Source organism: Polypterus senegalus, chromosome 14, assembly GCF_016835505.1.
Source record: "Polypterus senegalus isolate Bchr_013 chromosome 14, ASM1683550v1, whole genome shotgun sequence".
Classification (NCBI taxonomy): Eukaryota; Metazoa; Chordata; class Cladistia; order Polypteriformes; family Polypteridae; genus Polypterus; species Polypterus senegalus.
In genome coordinates this window covers 8,996,616-9,011,865 of record NC_053167.1, presented here as the reverse complement: position 1 = coordinate 9,011,865, position 15,250 = coordinate 8,996,616, and the positions used below count along the sequence as shown (strand labels likewise).

The following is a 15,250-nucleotide window of genomic DNA, read 5'->3' as shown; positions in this document are numbered from 1 at the left end:
CACAACGTGCGACAGCTCGAAAGACATCAGAACGAGAATAGCCATAGCCTTAAGTTCAATGAGTGACCTGGACAGTATCTGGAAGAACAAGAACATCAATAAGATAACCAAAATGAGACTATACAACTCGCTTATAGTACCAGTTGCCCTGTACGGATACGAAACGTGGACTCTTAGAAGTGCTGAAGAAAGACAACTGCTTGTGTTCGAGATGACAGCGCTCAGAAAGATACTTGGAGTATGCATCATAGACAAGATGAGAAACGAAGACATCAGGAAAGCACTCAACCAGACAGAAATGATAACACAACATAAGTGGCTAGGTCATGTACTCCGGATGGACAAGAACAGGATTGCTAACATCACACTACATGGAAGAGTGGATGGAACCAACAAGAGAGGGCGCCCAAGAATGACATGGGTGTCGACGGCACTCTCAAGATATGACATGGGACTGCAAGATATAACGCGGACGGCCCAAGACAGAGATCTGTGGCGTTTGATGTCTCCTCATGCTAGAGCCCACGTCGACGTGTAATTACAACATTGAGATATGGCAAAAGAAGAAGAAGAAGAAGAATGTTCAGTCTTGCTTCCTTGTGGAAGTATCAGTATAATGTTTAAAGCAGGCCCCATCCAATTGCATATATTTTACTGACTCTATCAGTGAGTAAAAGTCTGTGCAAAGTACAAAAAATGTAAAACTTTTTGTAATATATTTAAGCAGATTGCTTAGAGTCAATCTGCTGCATGGTTAGATGTGGAGGATAGCTGATATTATTAGACCTGCCAGGATTGCAAGGTTCAGGGAATTAGTGTTATTGATGCTATTTTATTAGCAGGTTCTAATATTATAGTAGAATCCAAGTCTGTCCATGCCAGTTGTTTTCCTTGTCATGTCAATCACTCACAGTCCACATTGTTATTTTTCCATAGGTTTGGCATTGGCCGCTTCACTACTGAGGAGGAGGTGGACTACACAGTAAAGAAATGTGTGCAGCATGTCAGGAGGTTGAGAGAAATGAGGTGTGTTGAAAGTAAAGACCTTCACCTTTAGAGGGTTATATTCATTTTACTGTTTGCAGTTATACAAGGCCAGAGAATTGGCTTTTTGAATAAAATGAAAATCTGACATTTTGAAAGGATACACATTAGCATAGTTATGGTTTTTTTTTTTGGTTTTTTTTTTTTTTAAAGTGAATTCTATTTACAAAAGCTGTAAATTAAAGTACTACACTTGGGTTTCTGACTATTCTTGGTCACATCGACATACTGTATATTAATTCATTGTAAGTTACTGTGTATATGCAGATACACCAGGTAAGTATTTATTCATTTTAAAACGCGTAGTTAACAAACTGATTACACTTTAATATGATTCTGCCTGTTCTTTGACTAAAAGGTTGTGTGTTTGTGTGAATTTGGATCTGGCAGTGCTTTCCTGATAGTTGGGTTCCTTGTATTATGAATCTGTGTGGTAAAATACATTTTGTCATTGGAAATATTTGCATTATTATAATTGAGTCCAGATATGCCAGAGATTTCTTATTTACAGTATATTCTGTGGGATCAGATTTGAGATAACTGTCAAAGAAACATTTTGTAGAATAATTTAATTACCAGTGCTTTTTTCAACTGAATTGTCTTTTTTTTTTTTGTCTCTTTACAGTCCTTTATGGGAAATGGTCCAAGAGGGAATTGATTTGAAGAGCATTAAGTGGACTCAGCACTGAACAGGAAGAAATGCATTCAACTTAGAAGATGTACTTCACTGCTAAATTTCTGAAATACCACCTCCTTTGCTAGAGGCTCTGTCGGTGTATCTTGTTGGGCTCATTTCATTCCTGCACACGCACAACTATTGCTTGAGTGGGAGTTATCAAATCACGCACAAAGAAACAGATGAATGTTCTAGTTTGGCTTGTAGAACTATTCTCTTTTACTAATATTTGAGACATATAGTTTGACAACTGAACTATTACAGTCCAAGGTTTCATGCACTACCCTGTTATGTCAAAGGTTTTAAAAAGAAATTCAGAAATTGTACATGTAACTGATAATATGAATTTGGACCAGTTTTTAAGAGATGTTCTGATACTTGTAGATGTTATTGAAAATATAATACAAATATATATTTTTCATTGTATGCCATACTTCATAAAGAGTGTATGGTGTGCACTGTGTTTGCTTTATTCTTTAGAGCTGTGGGAATCATTCATACAGTATATCGCTTCTCATTTATCTTAAACATATGCAATAATGTCTGTGTAGCCTTCTGTTATAAAATGTGTATCTGACCATTAGTAACTGTAAATTTGTTCTTTTATAATGACCGAATAAATGTGTTGCTTGCTTTGCCCTTTTCTTTTTCTAAAATGCTGAGCAGCACATATTATGCCTGCCTGTACATACATCTCCGAGGAACTCAAGTCAAAGCGAACTTTATTGTCATCTCAACCATATGCAAGTATACAGATAGACGAAATTGTGAAGCTCAGGGTCCACAGTGTAATAAAATGAAGTGCAAATAAAACATATAAATTGGAATTAAAATTTAAAAATTATGAATTAAAATTAAAACACAAACAAGACCAAACACAACAAGACAAAGTAGTAGTAGTAGTAGTAGTAGCAGCAGCAGCAATATTAATGTGTAGTAAGCAAAATGCACATTGCTGCAATGTATGGTATGCAATCTAGATACATATAGTCAATAAACATGTAATATAATAAATAATAGATCTAGATAATACAGAAATTATCAGTGTATAATAATAGTTGTTTTTAAGACGTGTAAACAGTGACAGGTCACAATGTGTCACAGCAGAGGGCTATCAAAGAATGTCAAAGTACAGTGTGCAAAATACTTGAAGGTCAGTGTGAGATTTTCAGTTCTCTTCTATATGCACACTCGTCTTTGGAGGAAAATGGCTTGCATGTATAAAAGTTCTGTTTTTGGAGGTGGTTGAGACAGTGTGGAAGATCCCAGGGGGCAGCCTGGTGTTAAGGAGTCTGACAGCTTGGGGGTAAAAACTATCCTGCAGCCTTTCAGATCTGGCTGTGATGCTGCAGTATCTTCTCTTGGATGGCAGAAGTGTGAAAAGTCAATGTGAGGGGTGTAAGGGCTCCTGCACAACGCTGCAGGCCTTGTGGGTACTGCGTTTGTAAAATATGTCCTGTAGTGAAAGGAGAGGCACCCCAATAATGTTCTCTGCTGTCTTAACTGTCCTCTGCAGGCGCTTGCGGTCAGATATGTTGCAGTTGCCATACCAGATCGTCATGCAGCTGGTCATAACACTCTAAATGGTGCCTCTGTAGAACATGGTGAGGATAGAAGGGGGGAGACTTGCTCGCTTTAGCCGCCTCAGGAAGTGTAGTCTCTGCAGGCCTTTCTTGATTAGTGATTACGTGTTATGCATCCACGCAAGTTCCTCAGTTACAGTATGTGCACAACGAGGAACTTTGTACTCCTAACAGTCTCCTCATCTAAACCGTTGATACCAAGTTGGATGTGGGGAGGATGTGATTTTCTGAAGTCCACAGTTATCTCTTTTGTCTTGTCGACATTGAGAGATTGCTGTCTTCACAACATGCAGACAGCCATTCCACCTCATCTCTGTATGCTGTATTCTGACTTTCTCCTGAAGGAAATCCACTTGAACATAACATTGTAAAGCTAACCTTTAGCAAAGGTGTAAAAAGGCACACTCTTTGTTACAGCATGGTGGACATCAATATTGTGGAAGAAAATCAAGCTAAAGTATTTAACAAAAAAGGTCTTTATTAGTATTAATGCTGATCCAGATCTTTACCATTAAAGTTCTGAATACCCAATTAACTGAGTGCACACTCTATATAGCTTGAAAACTGCCCAACCCCTTCTCTTAATCACATCATAAATGAATCCCAAACCACTTAGTTCATATTACACAAGAGTAAGGTCACGTCTACTGCCTTTTTGGTAACTCTTAGAAAACATTAGCTTTATTGCTTACAGAGATCATTTATAGTACAGTATTATCAGTAATAGTCTATCTTCAAAGTCCAAGATACTCCAGTAACAAAAAGAGCACATACTGTAAGTTATGTCGCTGTCACATGACACAAATGGAAATAACACCTATGGAAATATTTAATGGGTATGATAAACTTTTCAGCCTGTGTAGTAAAATTTCATTTGTCAATGATATCAAATGCTGTCCTTAAATGTAACAACATGCTTAATGTGGAGTTTCCTTCATCAGAACATATTAGAATGCTGTTTACAACATGTTAGTGCCATTTCTGTACTGTGAACAATGCAGAAACCAGACTGTACTTTTTCAAATAAATTGTGCTGTGTAAGGTGAGACTGAAGATGAGTGGCTACTACCTTTTCAAGCCGTTTAGAGACGAAGGGTAAATCTTAAATGGGTCTATAATTATTAAGCATATGTGGTTCTGATGCTGACTTTTTAAGCAATTGTCTTGTAACTGACAGATTTAGTGTGTCAGGAACTGCACCAGTCAGCAAGGAACTGTTCATAATTCTAAGAATGGGTGCTGCCAAAATACTGTAAACAGTAATAACGTCCTATGTTGGGCATGCAGTGGAGGTGCAGCCGTAGACCTAATGGAATGTACAGGGGTGCATAGACATCACTACAGCTATGTTTGTATTACAAATTATGGCCACCTCTACACTAAAAGTGATCTCAGGAAATGGTTTAAAGCCACTTGTGTGTCAGAGGCTAATTTAAGAAAACTGTGGTTGGTTCAGCCTGGGGAATGGTCAGAAAATAAGAACGAAAAAGGAAGTGGGGATAAATGTAAGAGTTACTTTGTGGTACTCAATGACGACTGTGCATGTGTTCTCCAGATTTAAAATGTTTTGCTCATTTCCAGGCACTTACCGTTACAGGTTCTTGAAATCCTCTCGTGGACTTAATGAAATTGAATCAACTGATGCACCCAAAGATGTAACCCAATGTGTATCACAGCAGGTGTACATGAAGGTAAGACAATAAGGTGTATTTCCAAAGCCAGAACAAAGTAGCAAGAATGGAGCTCCACTTCAGTATTGGATTAATTCCTTGTGGAGGCATAATAAATGCCAGATGGGATCCTGTGGAACTGTTTCAGCAGGATTACTGATCATGGCTGTTTGCACCAGCCTGCAGTTGGCATTCAAAATATCCCTGACATCTGTATCGGTAGGTGTTGAGCTTGTAATGCTGCCACTAGGCATCCTTGACAGTAATTATGTATGTCGGGCATAACCCTTTTGAAAAATGGCACAAGGAAGACTTACCATGAAAGATGATATGATTGGTGACAGGTCCTCCCCAGTTACTGTTGGCACACTCAAGTTGCCATTAAACAACCAACCAGCTAGCACTGGAGGCCATTATGGAAATATACCCATCTTTGCCAATGTGTGGCCTGAGCACATTACTTGGATTACCTCCTTGTATTTATCACCTACTTGTACAAATGTGTTGATCATCAGTCTGAAAGGAAAACTGAGAATCACTGCTAAAAATGACCTAATGAAGTCTAAGTTGCTGGAACCTGATACCAGTCCTGATGAATCTGATAATTGTAAGTGATTGGTTAAAGATGTCACAATGGACCCTAGGAAAACAGACTCACTATTTCAAATCGTTCATTTATGTTCTACTGTTTTACCTAACAATCAAATGAGGGCACCATATACCTGTAAATGGTTAACTGTGTTAAATGTCATGCTGCACAATACGCCATTTCTTCCATAATGTTGTTCTTTTGGGCTTCCTGCAACTATTGTTGCCAACATCTGTCACATTGTCAAATCAGTATGACCAGTAAACAAAGAGGATGATTTAGTGCTTACCATTCCGCCACAGCAAACATGTTGTTAATTTATTCTGATACAGCAGTGAAAAAGTTTACTGTAGTCATCACTTTTTAACAATGATTACTATCTGTAGCTTCTGTTGGCAGCCATGACCATACATACTGTGCAAACCAATTTTTTTTCTTAGTTGTATATACTGATCTGGGATGCCAGCTTTTATGCTTCTGGGAGGAACTATGCCTTTGCCATACACATTAGGCTAGCCGAAGTACCCAGCGGTGCCAAGGTATGTTTGTCAAATGGGTTAAGGATAAATAGCAAATGTTCATGAGGTTTTTAATGGTGATTTTGTTGTTATTGCTAGCTGTCCCATCCATTATCCATCTCTATCACTGCTCTCATAAATCAAAAGTGTGTTCATTTTGGGTCTGATTGGATTCCAGAATTGCAATGACTCCTTGCTGGGTGGTCTCTATGAGCAGGAGTACAGTTTGTAGTGCTTAAATTATGAAGAAAAACCAACAAAGCAGGCGTTAAACAACAACTTTTTTGATTTCCCTTTGTGTTGCACTGCACTCCAACTCTTCATCAAGCCTGACCCAACATCCCCCTGCAAAAGCACAAAATACTCCTTTTTTATATTACAGTAGATAGAAGCAGCACATGGCAGTGCCCGGGTAAGTTAGGTTAAGCTCTGGTCATTTTGTCTTCTAGTCTGGCTTCAGTCACTGCTGATGTTTCGCTTGCTCTGAGCCAGCAGGTGGCACTGGTGTGCAAACCGTAGCACAAACACACACAAAAAAAAAAACACACGCAAAACACACAGGAATCACTAGGCTCAAGATTTTGTGTTTCAAAGTATTTAATCTTATCCACATGGTTCTAGGGAGCAACTATGTCAAATTTGGTCCAAATTAGTCAAAGGGTTTAGGATTCTATAAGGAAGAGACAGACATTCTATGTAATGCATATAGATTGTAAATAAAATGCAGTATTTCTTAGCTCAGCTGTTACATTTGTAATTTAATTCAGGGAAGTCTGCTGAGTGTAGCTGGATGATGAATCTGGTTGTCTTGTGAATCTTCTTGTGTACTTTCATTACTGGACTGCAATAGTCATTTCTTTGGTTTATGTATCAGGTCAGGTCAGGTTGGGGTGCATGCACTGGTACAGCATGTTGCCACATCCGCCACATGACAAACCAGCTCGGGATCCTGGTGGAAATGACCGTCTACCCGTCACTGCCAGGTGCTACGTGGATGTCCATTTTGCCTGCTCCAGCTGCTTGGGTCCTCAATTCCTTTTGGGAATTGCTCCATATGGCCATAGTGCCGCATCTGACGCTCCCTCACAATGCAGGTAATGTGCCTCATTCGGGACTCTGTAAGCAGCTACTCATTCGACACAAAGTCAAACTAGCGGTACCCTAGGATACTCTGAAGAGACACAGTACCAAAGGATTCCACTCTTCACCTCAGGTCACTGATAGCATCCATGTCTCGCAACCATATAGTAAAACAGGAAGCAGCAGGACTCTAAAGACTTGGACATTTGTCCGTTTGCATAGATATCATGAGCACCACACACCCCTTTTCAGTGACCTCACCTCATGACCCCTCATGCTCTCCCAATCTGTCTTCTGACTTTATAGGAAGAGTCACCAGAGATATTAATGTCACTGCCAAGGTACGTAAACCTCTCGACGAGGTCGACATTCCCTCTGCAGACAGACACACTGCTGATGGCTGTGCCTAAGAGGTCATTAAAGGCCTGGATCTTGGTTTTTATCCAGGACATTCGCAAGCCCAGACACTCAGACTCCTCACTCAGTTTCTCGAATGCCCCAATCAGAGCCTCCATTGACTCCATGAAGATCACAGCATCGTCAGCAAAGTCAAGATCAGAGAATCTTTCTTCACTAACAGATGCCCCACAGCCACTGGACCCCACAACCCTGCCCAACACCCAGTCCATACAAGCATTAAACAGAGGAGGAGCAAAAATGCACCCCTGACAATCCCCAGAATCAACCAGGAGGAACACAGAGGTTCTGCCTCCACTCTGCACAGCACTCACAGTACCAGTGAACAGGCTGGCCATGACATCCACCAACTTTCCCACAGGGCTGCTCAATCAACTGAGTCAAATGCTTTAAAAAAGTCTACAAAGTGTGCAAAGAATCTCTGCCATATTTGCAATTGCACTCCATGAGATTCTTCAGTGCCAGGACAGAGTCGATGGTAGACTTCTTAGGCGTAAAGCCAGACTGCTCTGATTGCTGGTAGGTGAGTAAGTGATCACGGATCCTACTGAGGATGACCCTAGCAAGGACCTTACCAGGCACATAGAGCAGTGTTATCCCCCTGTATTTCCAGATAGGGGCGACAAGTCCAATTTTCCAGTCAATTGGGATGACTGGAGAAGTTCACCTTTGCTACCACAGATCCCAGAAGACTTCCCTTCCCTCAGCTGGTTCACCATCCGTGAAATCTCGGCGAGACTGGTTCACAGCTAATTGGAAGATCAGCCTCAAGAACTGTGGACACAGAGATGTCCAGCATCCTAGCTGTAGGATCAGCTTTAAACAGCTAGTCAAAACAGCCAGCCCAGCAGCGTCAACTGCAGCAGCAGCATCCATAAGGGCCATTCCATCACCTGACTGTGACTCTCAGAGATGTGTGTAATGCTTCAATTCCTCTGTAAGCATGATGTGGGACACTAGACCAAAGATGGTGTGTCACTTATTCAAAGATTCCTCTAACATACACCTCCTTATCTGCCCTCTGAGCCCTTGCAGCCATCCTTTTAAGGTCCCTGTACATACAGGTGTTGCCATCAACTTCGACTCCTCTTGATAATATCCAAGGTGCCCTGCGAGATAAAACCCATTCTTCTGGGAACACAGGCAACACCAACTCAACCCTCAGCAACCTTCAGGGTCTTGTCACTGAAGTTCTCCCACGTAACATTAAGATCACCAGTCGCACCTACGTCTGCAACTTCCTCAGACGAACTGAGTGCAAACTCATTGGAAACATCCTGTGTACAGGTTTAGGTATGTATTGGCTATATATACCAGGAGGACAGAGGGTATGTCAAACGTAATTGATGACCTGGCTACATACTGAAACATTGGGGTGTGAAGCTGCCAGGAAGCAGCTGGGTTCTAAAAAATAAATGCCAGCTTGGCATTCTTTATTCACTGTCTCCAGTCTCATTCACATCTCTCGCTTGAACACACCTCTTGTCTTTTTTCCGTCTGCGAAACATTAATCAGGTTGCTAAGCAACGGTAATTACTTTGGTACAAACAGAAACTTTCTCAGAAGTCATTACAGCTTACAATACGTATATACAGTAAGCTGTAATAATCACTGCCTTGTCACTGTGTTATTGTTTCTAGTGAACTTGAGCTCTTTGTTGTTTTTTCTCATAATTTGGGCCTGTTTTGCTTGTGACGTTCAACAAGTTTTGCCTTGCCCTCTTGTCTTTATAAGATAATATTCTTAAGCCCACAAAATCTAATTCTGAGCTGCACTAGGCCAGACTCTAGATCCAACAAGACAGGAATCTACTCTAGATGGGATGCCAGTCTATATCAAGGACCTATACGCTCACACGGGGACAATTTAAATTTTCCAATTAATAAGACATATATCTTTGCAATGTGTGAGGAATATCCATTGTCACACACGAATGCTTAGGGGGCAGTCAACAAGACTGGAGGTGAGTGAAATATCTCTCTCTTCAAACAAAAAGAAGAAATATAAAACACGTCGAGTACTTCTGGTTTCCCAAGATGGTGACCGATCATCACGCCTTCCTCTGACTCCCAAAGACAACGTCACTTCCGGTGGATTTGTCATGACGTCATTTCCGGCACCCTCATCACAACGTCACTTCCAGTTCCACCCCGGGGACATCACTTCCGACTCCACATTATTTTCCGGCTTCCAAGACAGCCATGACTTCATCTCCTGCCAACTTACTTCTGTCCGCCATATTTTTCTGTATAAAAACGCCATTCTTGCCTATGTACTTTGTCAATTGCTATATAGTATTTTGATCACAATTTCTGGTCTTTTTTTCATTATTGTCATTTGAACATTATACAGGGACAACTCTTTTTTGTTGTGTTGGAGTCTTATAATTCATAACATCATACATACAAACAAAACATGCAAACTCTACGTAGAAAGCAAGTGGGGAAAGGACTTCCCAGCTGACTTTTTTAACTGTCCGTTGTATCTTTAAGTTTCCTGTTGAAAAAAAAGGAAAATGTTACTTATGGAAGTTCATCTGCTTTCTTTTGTCATAGATTGTTTGAATTTTCTTTCTTGAAATATTTCGTTCTTGCTGACTCGTTCATTTATTTCTGGTTAGGGGCAGATTCACATATTCCTTAATCAAACTTGATTTCAAACATAGCATTATGGCTGTGCCCTTCTCATCCATACACTGACTGTTCATAACAACTGCTTAAGAATGATTTTTAAATCACTTCAGATTTTTTTGTCCAGTGCATCCTGAGTCACCAGTATGAGAAAACATCGACAACATATGATATACCGTTTTACTCATTTTGATATCTAGTTATGCAAAACGTCAAGCTTTTTGGGGTTTTGTCTCAGTACCTACAGACCTGAAAAACTGAAATTGTTGGGCCATTTGTGGAACATGTTTTGCACAGGAAATTACATCCTTATGGTAAAGAGTAAACTGATAGGTGTCTTTTGCAATAATGATCAGAAGGACTTGAAGTTGTGCATGCCACATCAACCAACCCTAGAGGTTTATCTGCTAATGGGATAGAAGGGCTCAAAGTAACTCGTTTTCACAAAACTTTGAAATAATTGGTATTGGTAATATAGGCATGTGGAGTGTCATTTTATGCTATTTTGAGGTTGCTGATCATGAATTTGATAATATTTTTGATATCTGATTCTTTGCTGGTGCTCCCTGCCTCTAAAGGCCACCCACTCCTATAAGGTTAAAAATGACAATTTTCAAACATAAGCATATGGAGCATCACTTTAGATTATTTCAGGGTCGGTGATTACGAATATTATATTATTTTTGATTTTTGATCTGTTACTAGGGATCTAGTGACAGTTAATACCATCATTTACTTATGTTTAAACATGCTGTCAATGCCCATAAAGACCTAGCAGACAAACCAAAGGAGAAGTATCTGCATGCGAATGGTGTTAAGAGATACACTGGTTATAAAGTTTTCACCACCCTTGGTAGTTTTAATCTTATACAACTAGTGTGCCCTGTCCCCTGCTTGCTTCACTTGTCCACCCCCGGGTTTGGTTAACCAGATATACAATTTAAAGATATTGTTATTTTCATGGGAATTGTTATATATGTATTATTTTCACTTTCACTTTAAAACTTTAGTAAAAACAATATTTGGAATTAACTTTTCTTCAAGATCACATTGAATTTTGATTCCATGTTTGGACTTACATTGTGACAATGCAATGTATAACTGAGTGAATATCGTTTCTTTCTCTCTAATAAATAAAAATATTTTTTTGAGTGTTTGTCCATGCTCTTTCTTCGTCTCTTAGTTGTTGACGTGTCATCTAGAACATATAAAATTATTGCCCTGATAAAATTTATAAGAGCTGAGGATGCAGGAAGTGTGTCCTCCAAAAGCATTCACAGGACTGAAGTTAGATGACCGTGGTCTTGTTTGAAAATGGTTCTAAGTAGGACGTGACTTGAAAGCATCTAATGGCATAAGTCACCATCTCACGGGACTTGCGTCCAAAGGTTGTAAGTTTGGCATGACTTGAAAGAATCTCATGTTAAAAGTTTCCGTCTCATGGGACTTCATACCGCACCAATGATTTTGGAATCTTTTAATTCTCGCTGGAAGCACAAATTAAACGATCTACAAGCGTCCAGCTTAAACTTTAAATCCGAACAATATATTCAATCTCTTTTTGCTGTTCATTTTTTTCACCGAGTAATAATTTCTATTTGTTTGCGCTAATGCGATCTTTACTGTAATTTTTTTGAGACTTTCAAATTTTCGTACTTCCATTATCTCTAACCTGCTCTGCATGTGTATTGCGCCAACGTTTTTTAATTCTTTACCACGTTCTACTTTGTCATCTACTGTTTGTCTTTTATTTCCGGGTTCAGGCGTGGTTAAATCTCTTGGCACAAACACTCGTCTCACAGGAAGTGTGTCCCTCTAAGAAAATCATGTCTTGTTTCCTTCCAAGATGTTTTTTATAATAGAGAGAAATTAAATCAAAAGGGATTTAATTTGGATTTTTTGACACTGAACAACAGAAAAAGACTCTTTAATGTCAACATGAAAGCAGATCTCTATAAAGTGGTCTGAATTAATTACAAATATAAAACACAAATGTAACTGAGTAAAGTGCATTGTTTCTACAAATTAAAAGACATTAGCAAAATTTGAAAATTATAATTCTGGTTTAAAATCTCTATATATTGAAAAGTATGAAACATTTTGTAGCAACAAAATGCCACAAATTGCCATATTAATGTTGTTGCATCAAAGCCCTCTGGTCTGGGTGGCATTAGCATGCTTTCCTGGCATTTCAAGGCATTCTTGACTACAGTCAGTACTAGCAAAGTATGTGAGGATTGTCTATGATATGAGGACTTGGGTTAAAAGTAGTTTTGGGGTAACAGGCAAGATCTCAGTTAGAGGAGGTCTGTACCAGGTATCTTCATTAAGTCTTTACTTCTTTGGTTATGGATGTGTTGTTTCCTGTGATAAAAGACCAATCCCTCTGATTGCGTGCTTTATACTAATGACATTGTGTTGTGCAGCACCAGAAAGGAGAAAGTGGAGTGGAAGTTGGAAGAATGGAGAAGGAATTTGGAAGACAGAGGATTGAAGATAAATAGGAAGAAGACAGAATATGTGAAGTTCAGTGATGGATTCAGATGTTATCCTGCAGGGAAAGCTATTGAGAAGAGTGAATAAGTTTAAATATCTAGGATCATTGGTAGCCCATGTTGGAGAATTAGATGCAGAGATTACCCACATAGAGCACTATGGATGGAACAGCTGGAAGAAAATACCAGGAGTATTGTGTAATCAAAGAATTAGGAAGAATGTTAAAGGTAGGGTTGTAAAGACAGTGGTCAGTACCAGCAATGGTGTATGGAACTGAGATATGAGAAGTAAAGGGGGAACAGGAGTAGAAGTTAAATCTGGCAGAATGAGAATGTTTAGATGGGATGTGTGGAGTTACAAAAAAGACAGAATAATGATGACAATCATAGATACAACAAAAGTGGAATAAATATCTAATAAAATACAGGAACGTAGGTTGAAGTGCATAGACATGTGTTGAGGAAAGACAATGAATATGTGGGCAAATGAGTGATGGAAATGAAAGTATAGGGAAAGAAAAAGCAAAAAAGGCCAAAATGGAGGTCGCTGCACGGCTGTCTCTACCATTTAGGCAAACCAGTTAGGCTGCCTATGGCAGCAAAATTTGGAGGACAGCCTCTGACTTGCAAACACTCAGACTCATTACAACTGTCTGATTTGGATTAACTCGATTATATTATTTTATATTAATATGTTTGGTCCTAACATCTAATGACCTATACGAGCTACTACTATTACCGGTGTTCTTCCAAACCCATCATGGGGGCAAAAATTAATGGCTACAATATAGATAATAATAATTCTCAAACGGGAATAGCATAAGAAATACAAATGTGGCAAAATAAAAATAAAACATCAAAATGGCAACAGAACTACATCAAATCAAAGCTGATTAAATTCAAACTGTAATAATCTCTTAAATAGGCTTGCATTAAAACTTGGTTTAAAACTTCTTAAATATTGTTCTCCGTTATTCACCATCATCTAGAACATTTGCTTGTGGCACACTAAAGCAGTTCTCCACAGTTCGTGTTTTACTGAAACAAACTCCATGAGGCCAGGCATTAATTTGATAGTTATATTGCATTATTTAGATATATCAGTGAGGTTATGGCAATTAGAACCATAGGTAAATGCTTAAAGGTAATTATTTTACTTCAGTTTCATTGAATTTTTGTCATTACATTAATCTTTTAAATTTATTTCAGTAACCTAAATGAAATGTATATGTTTATGAAAATGTACAGTATATGTTTAAAGTTAGTCATGTCACACAAAAAGACGAATCTCCCTGCCTCCTGTGACCCTCTTCAGTTTGCATACCGCTCAAACAGGTCAACTGAAGATGCCATATGCTCTGCCCTTCACCTCTCCCTGACACATCTGGATAAAAAAGACACATATGTCAGGATGCTATTCATAGACTTTAGTTCCGCCTTCAACACAATCATCTCTCAAAAGCTGTCTGTAAAACTGAGCAGGTTGGGCCTGAACACCACCCTCTGCAATTTGATCCTGGACTTCTTGACACAGAGTACCCACTCAGTTCGGATGGGCTGCAACACCTCTAGCATCATCACACTGAGCACTGGAGCGCCACAGGGCTGTGGGCTTAATCCACTGCTCTTCCCCCTGCTGACTCACGACTGCACAGCCACGCACAACACCAACCATATCATCAAGTTTGCGGATGATATGACGGTACTGGGACTGATAAGCAGGGATGATGAAACAGCATACAGAGATAAGGTGGAACGGCTGTCCGGATGGTGTGAAGACAACAATCTATCTCTCAGTGTTGACAAGACAAAAGAGATAATTGTGGACTTCAGAGAATCACATCCTGCCCACATCCCACTCAGCATCTATGGTTTAGATGTGGACACTGTTAGGAGTACCAAGTTCCTGAATGTGCACTTAGGAACGTGGACACATAACACCTCATCATTAATCAAGAAAGACCCAGCAGAGACTTACACTTCCTGAGGCGGCTGAAGCGAGCAAGTCTTCCCCCTTCCATCCTCACCATGTTCTACAGAGGCACCATTGAGAGTGTTCTGACCAGCTGTATCACTGTTTGGTATGGCAACTGCAACATATCCAACCGCAAGCGCCTGCAAAGGATAGTGAAGACAGCAGAGAACATTATTAGGGTGCCTCTCCCTTCACTACAAGACATATTTTACACACGCAGTGTCTGCAAGGCCTGCAGCATTGTGCAGGACCTCTTACACCCCTCACATGGACTTTTCACATCTCTGTCAGATCTGCCAGGCTGCAGGATAGTTTTTACCCACAAGCTGTCAGACTCCTTAACACCATGCTGCCCCCTGGGATCTTCAACACTGCCTCAACCACCTCTAAAAACACTTTCCTGCAAAGACTACTGTGCATGTAGAAAAGAACTGAAAATCTCACACTGACGTTTAAGTAATTTGCACACTGCACTTTGACGTTCTTTGATATCCTTCTGCTGTGAAACATTCTGACCTGTCATTGTTTACACATGTCTTAAACAACTATTATCATACACTGATAATTTCTGTA

At 39.6% G+C, this 15,250-nt stretch overlaps 1 protein-coding gene across 1 annotated transcript in view; it reads left to right on the top strand.

Annotated features, from left to right (window-relative positions):
* The window catches only part of nfs1 (NFS1 cysteine desulfurase), a 30,902-nt gene extending 28,545 nt beyond the window's left edge, over positions 1-2,357 (top strand). The window contains exons 12-13 of the mRNA XM_039734862.1: positions 937-1,026; positions 1,670-2,357. Of these exons, the coding sequence (XP_039590796.1) occupies positions 937-1,026; positions 1,670-1,733 (154 nt within the window). The 3' untranslated portion in view covers positions 1,734-2,357. The remainder of the gene's footprint in view (positions 1-936; positions 1,027-1,669) is intronic.
* Positions 2,358-15,250: the final 12,893 nt, after the last annotated feature.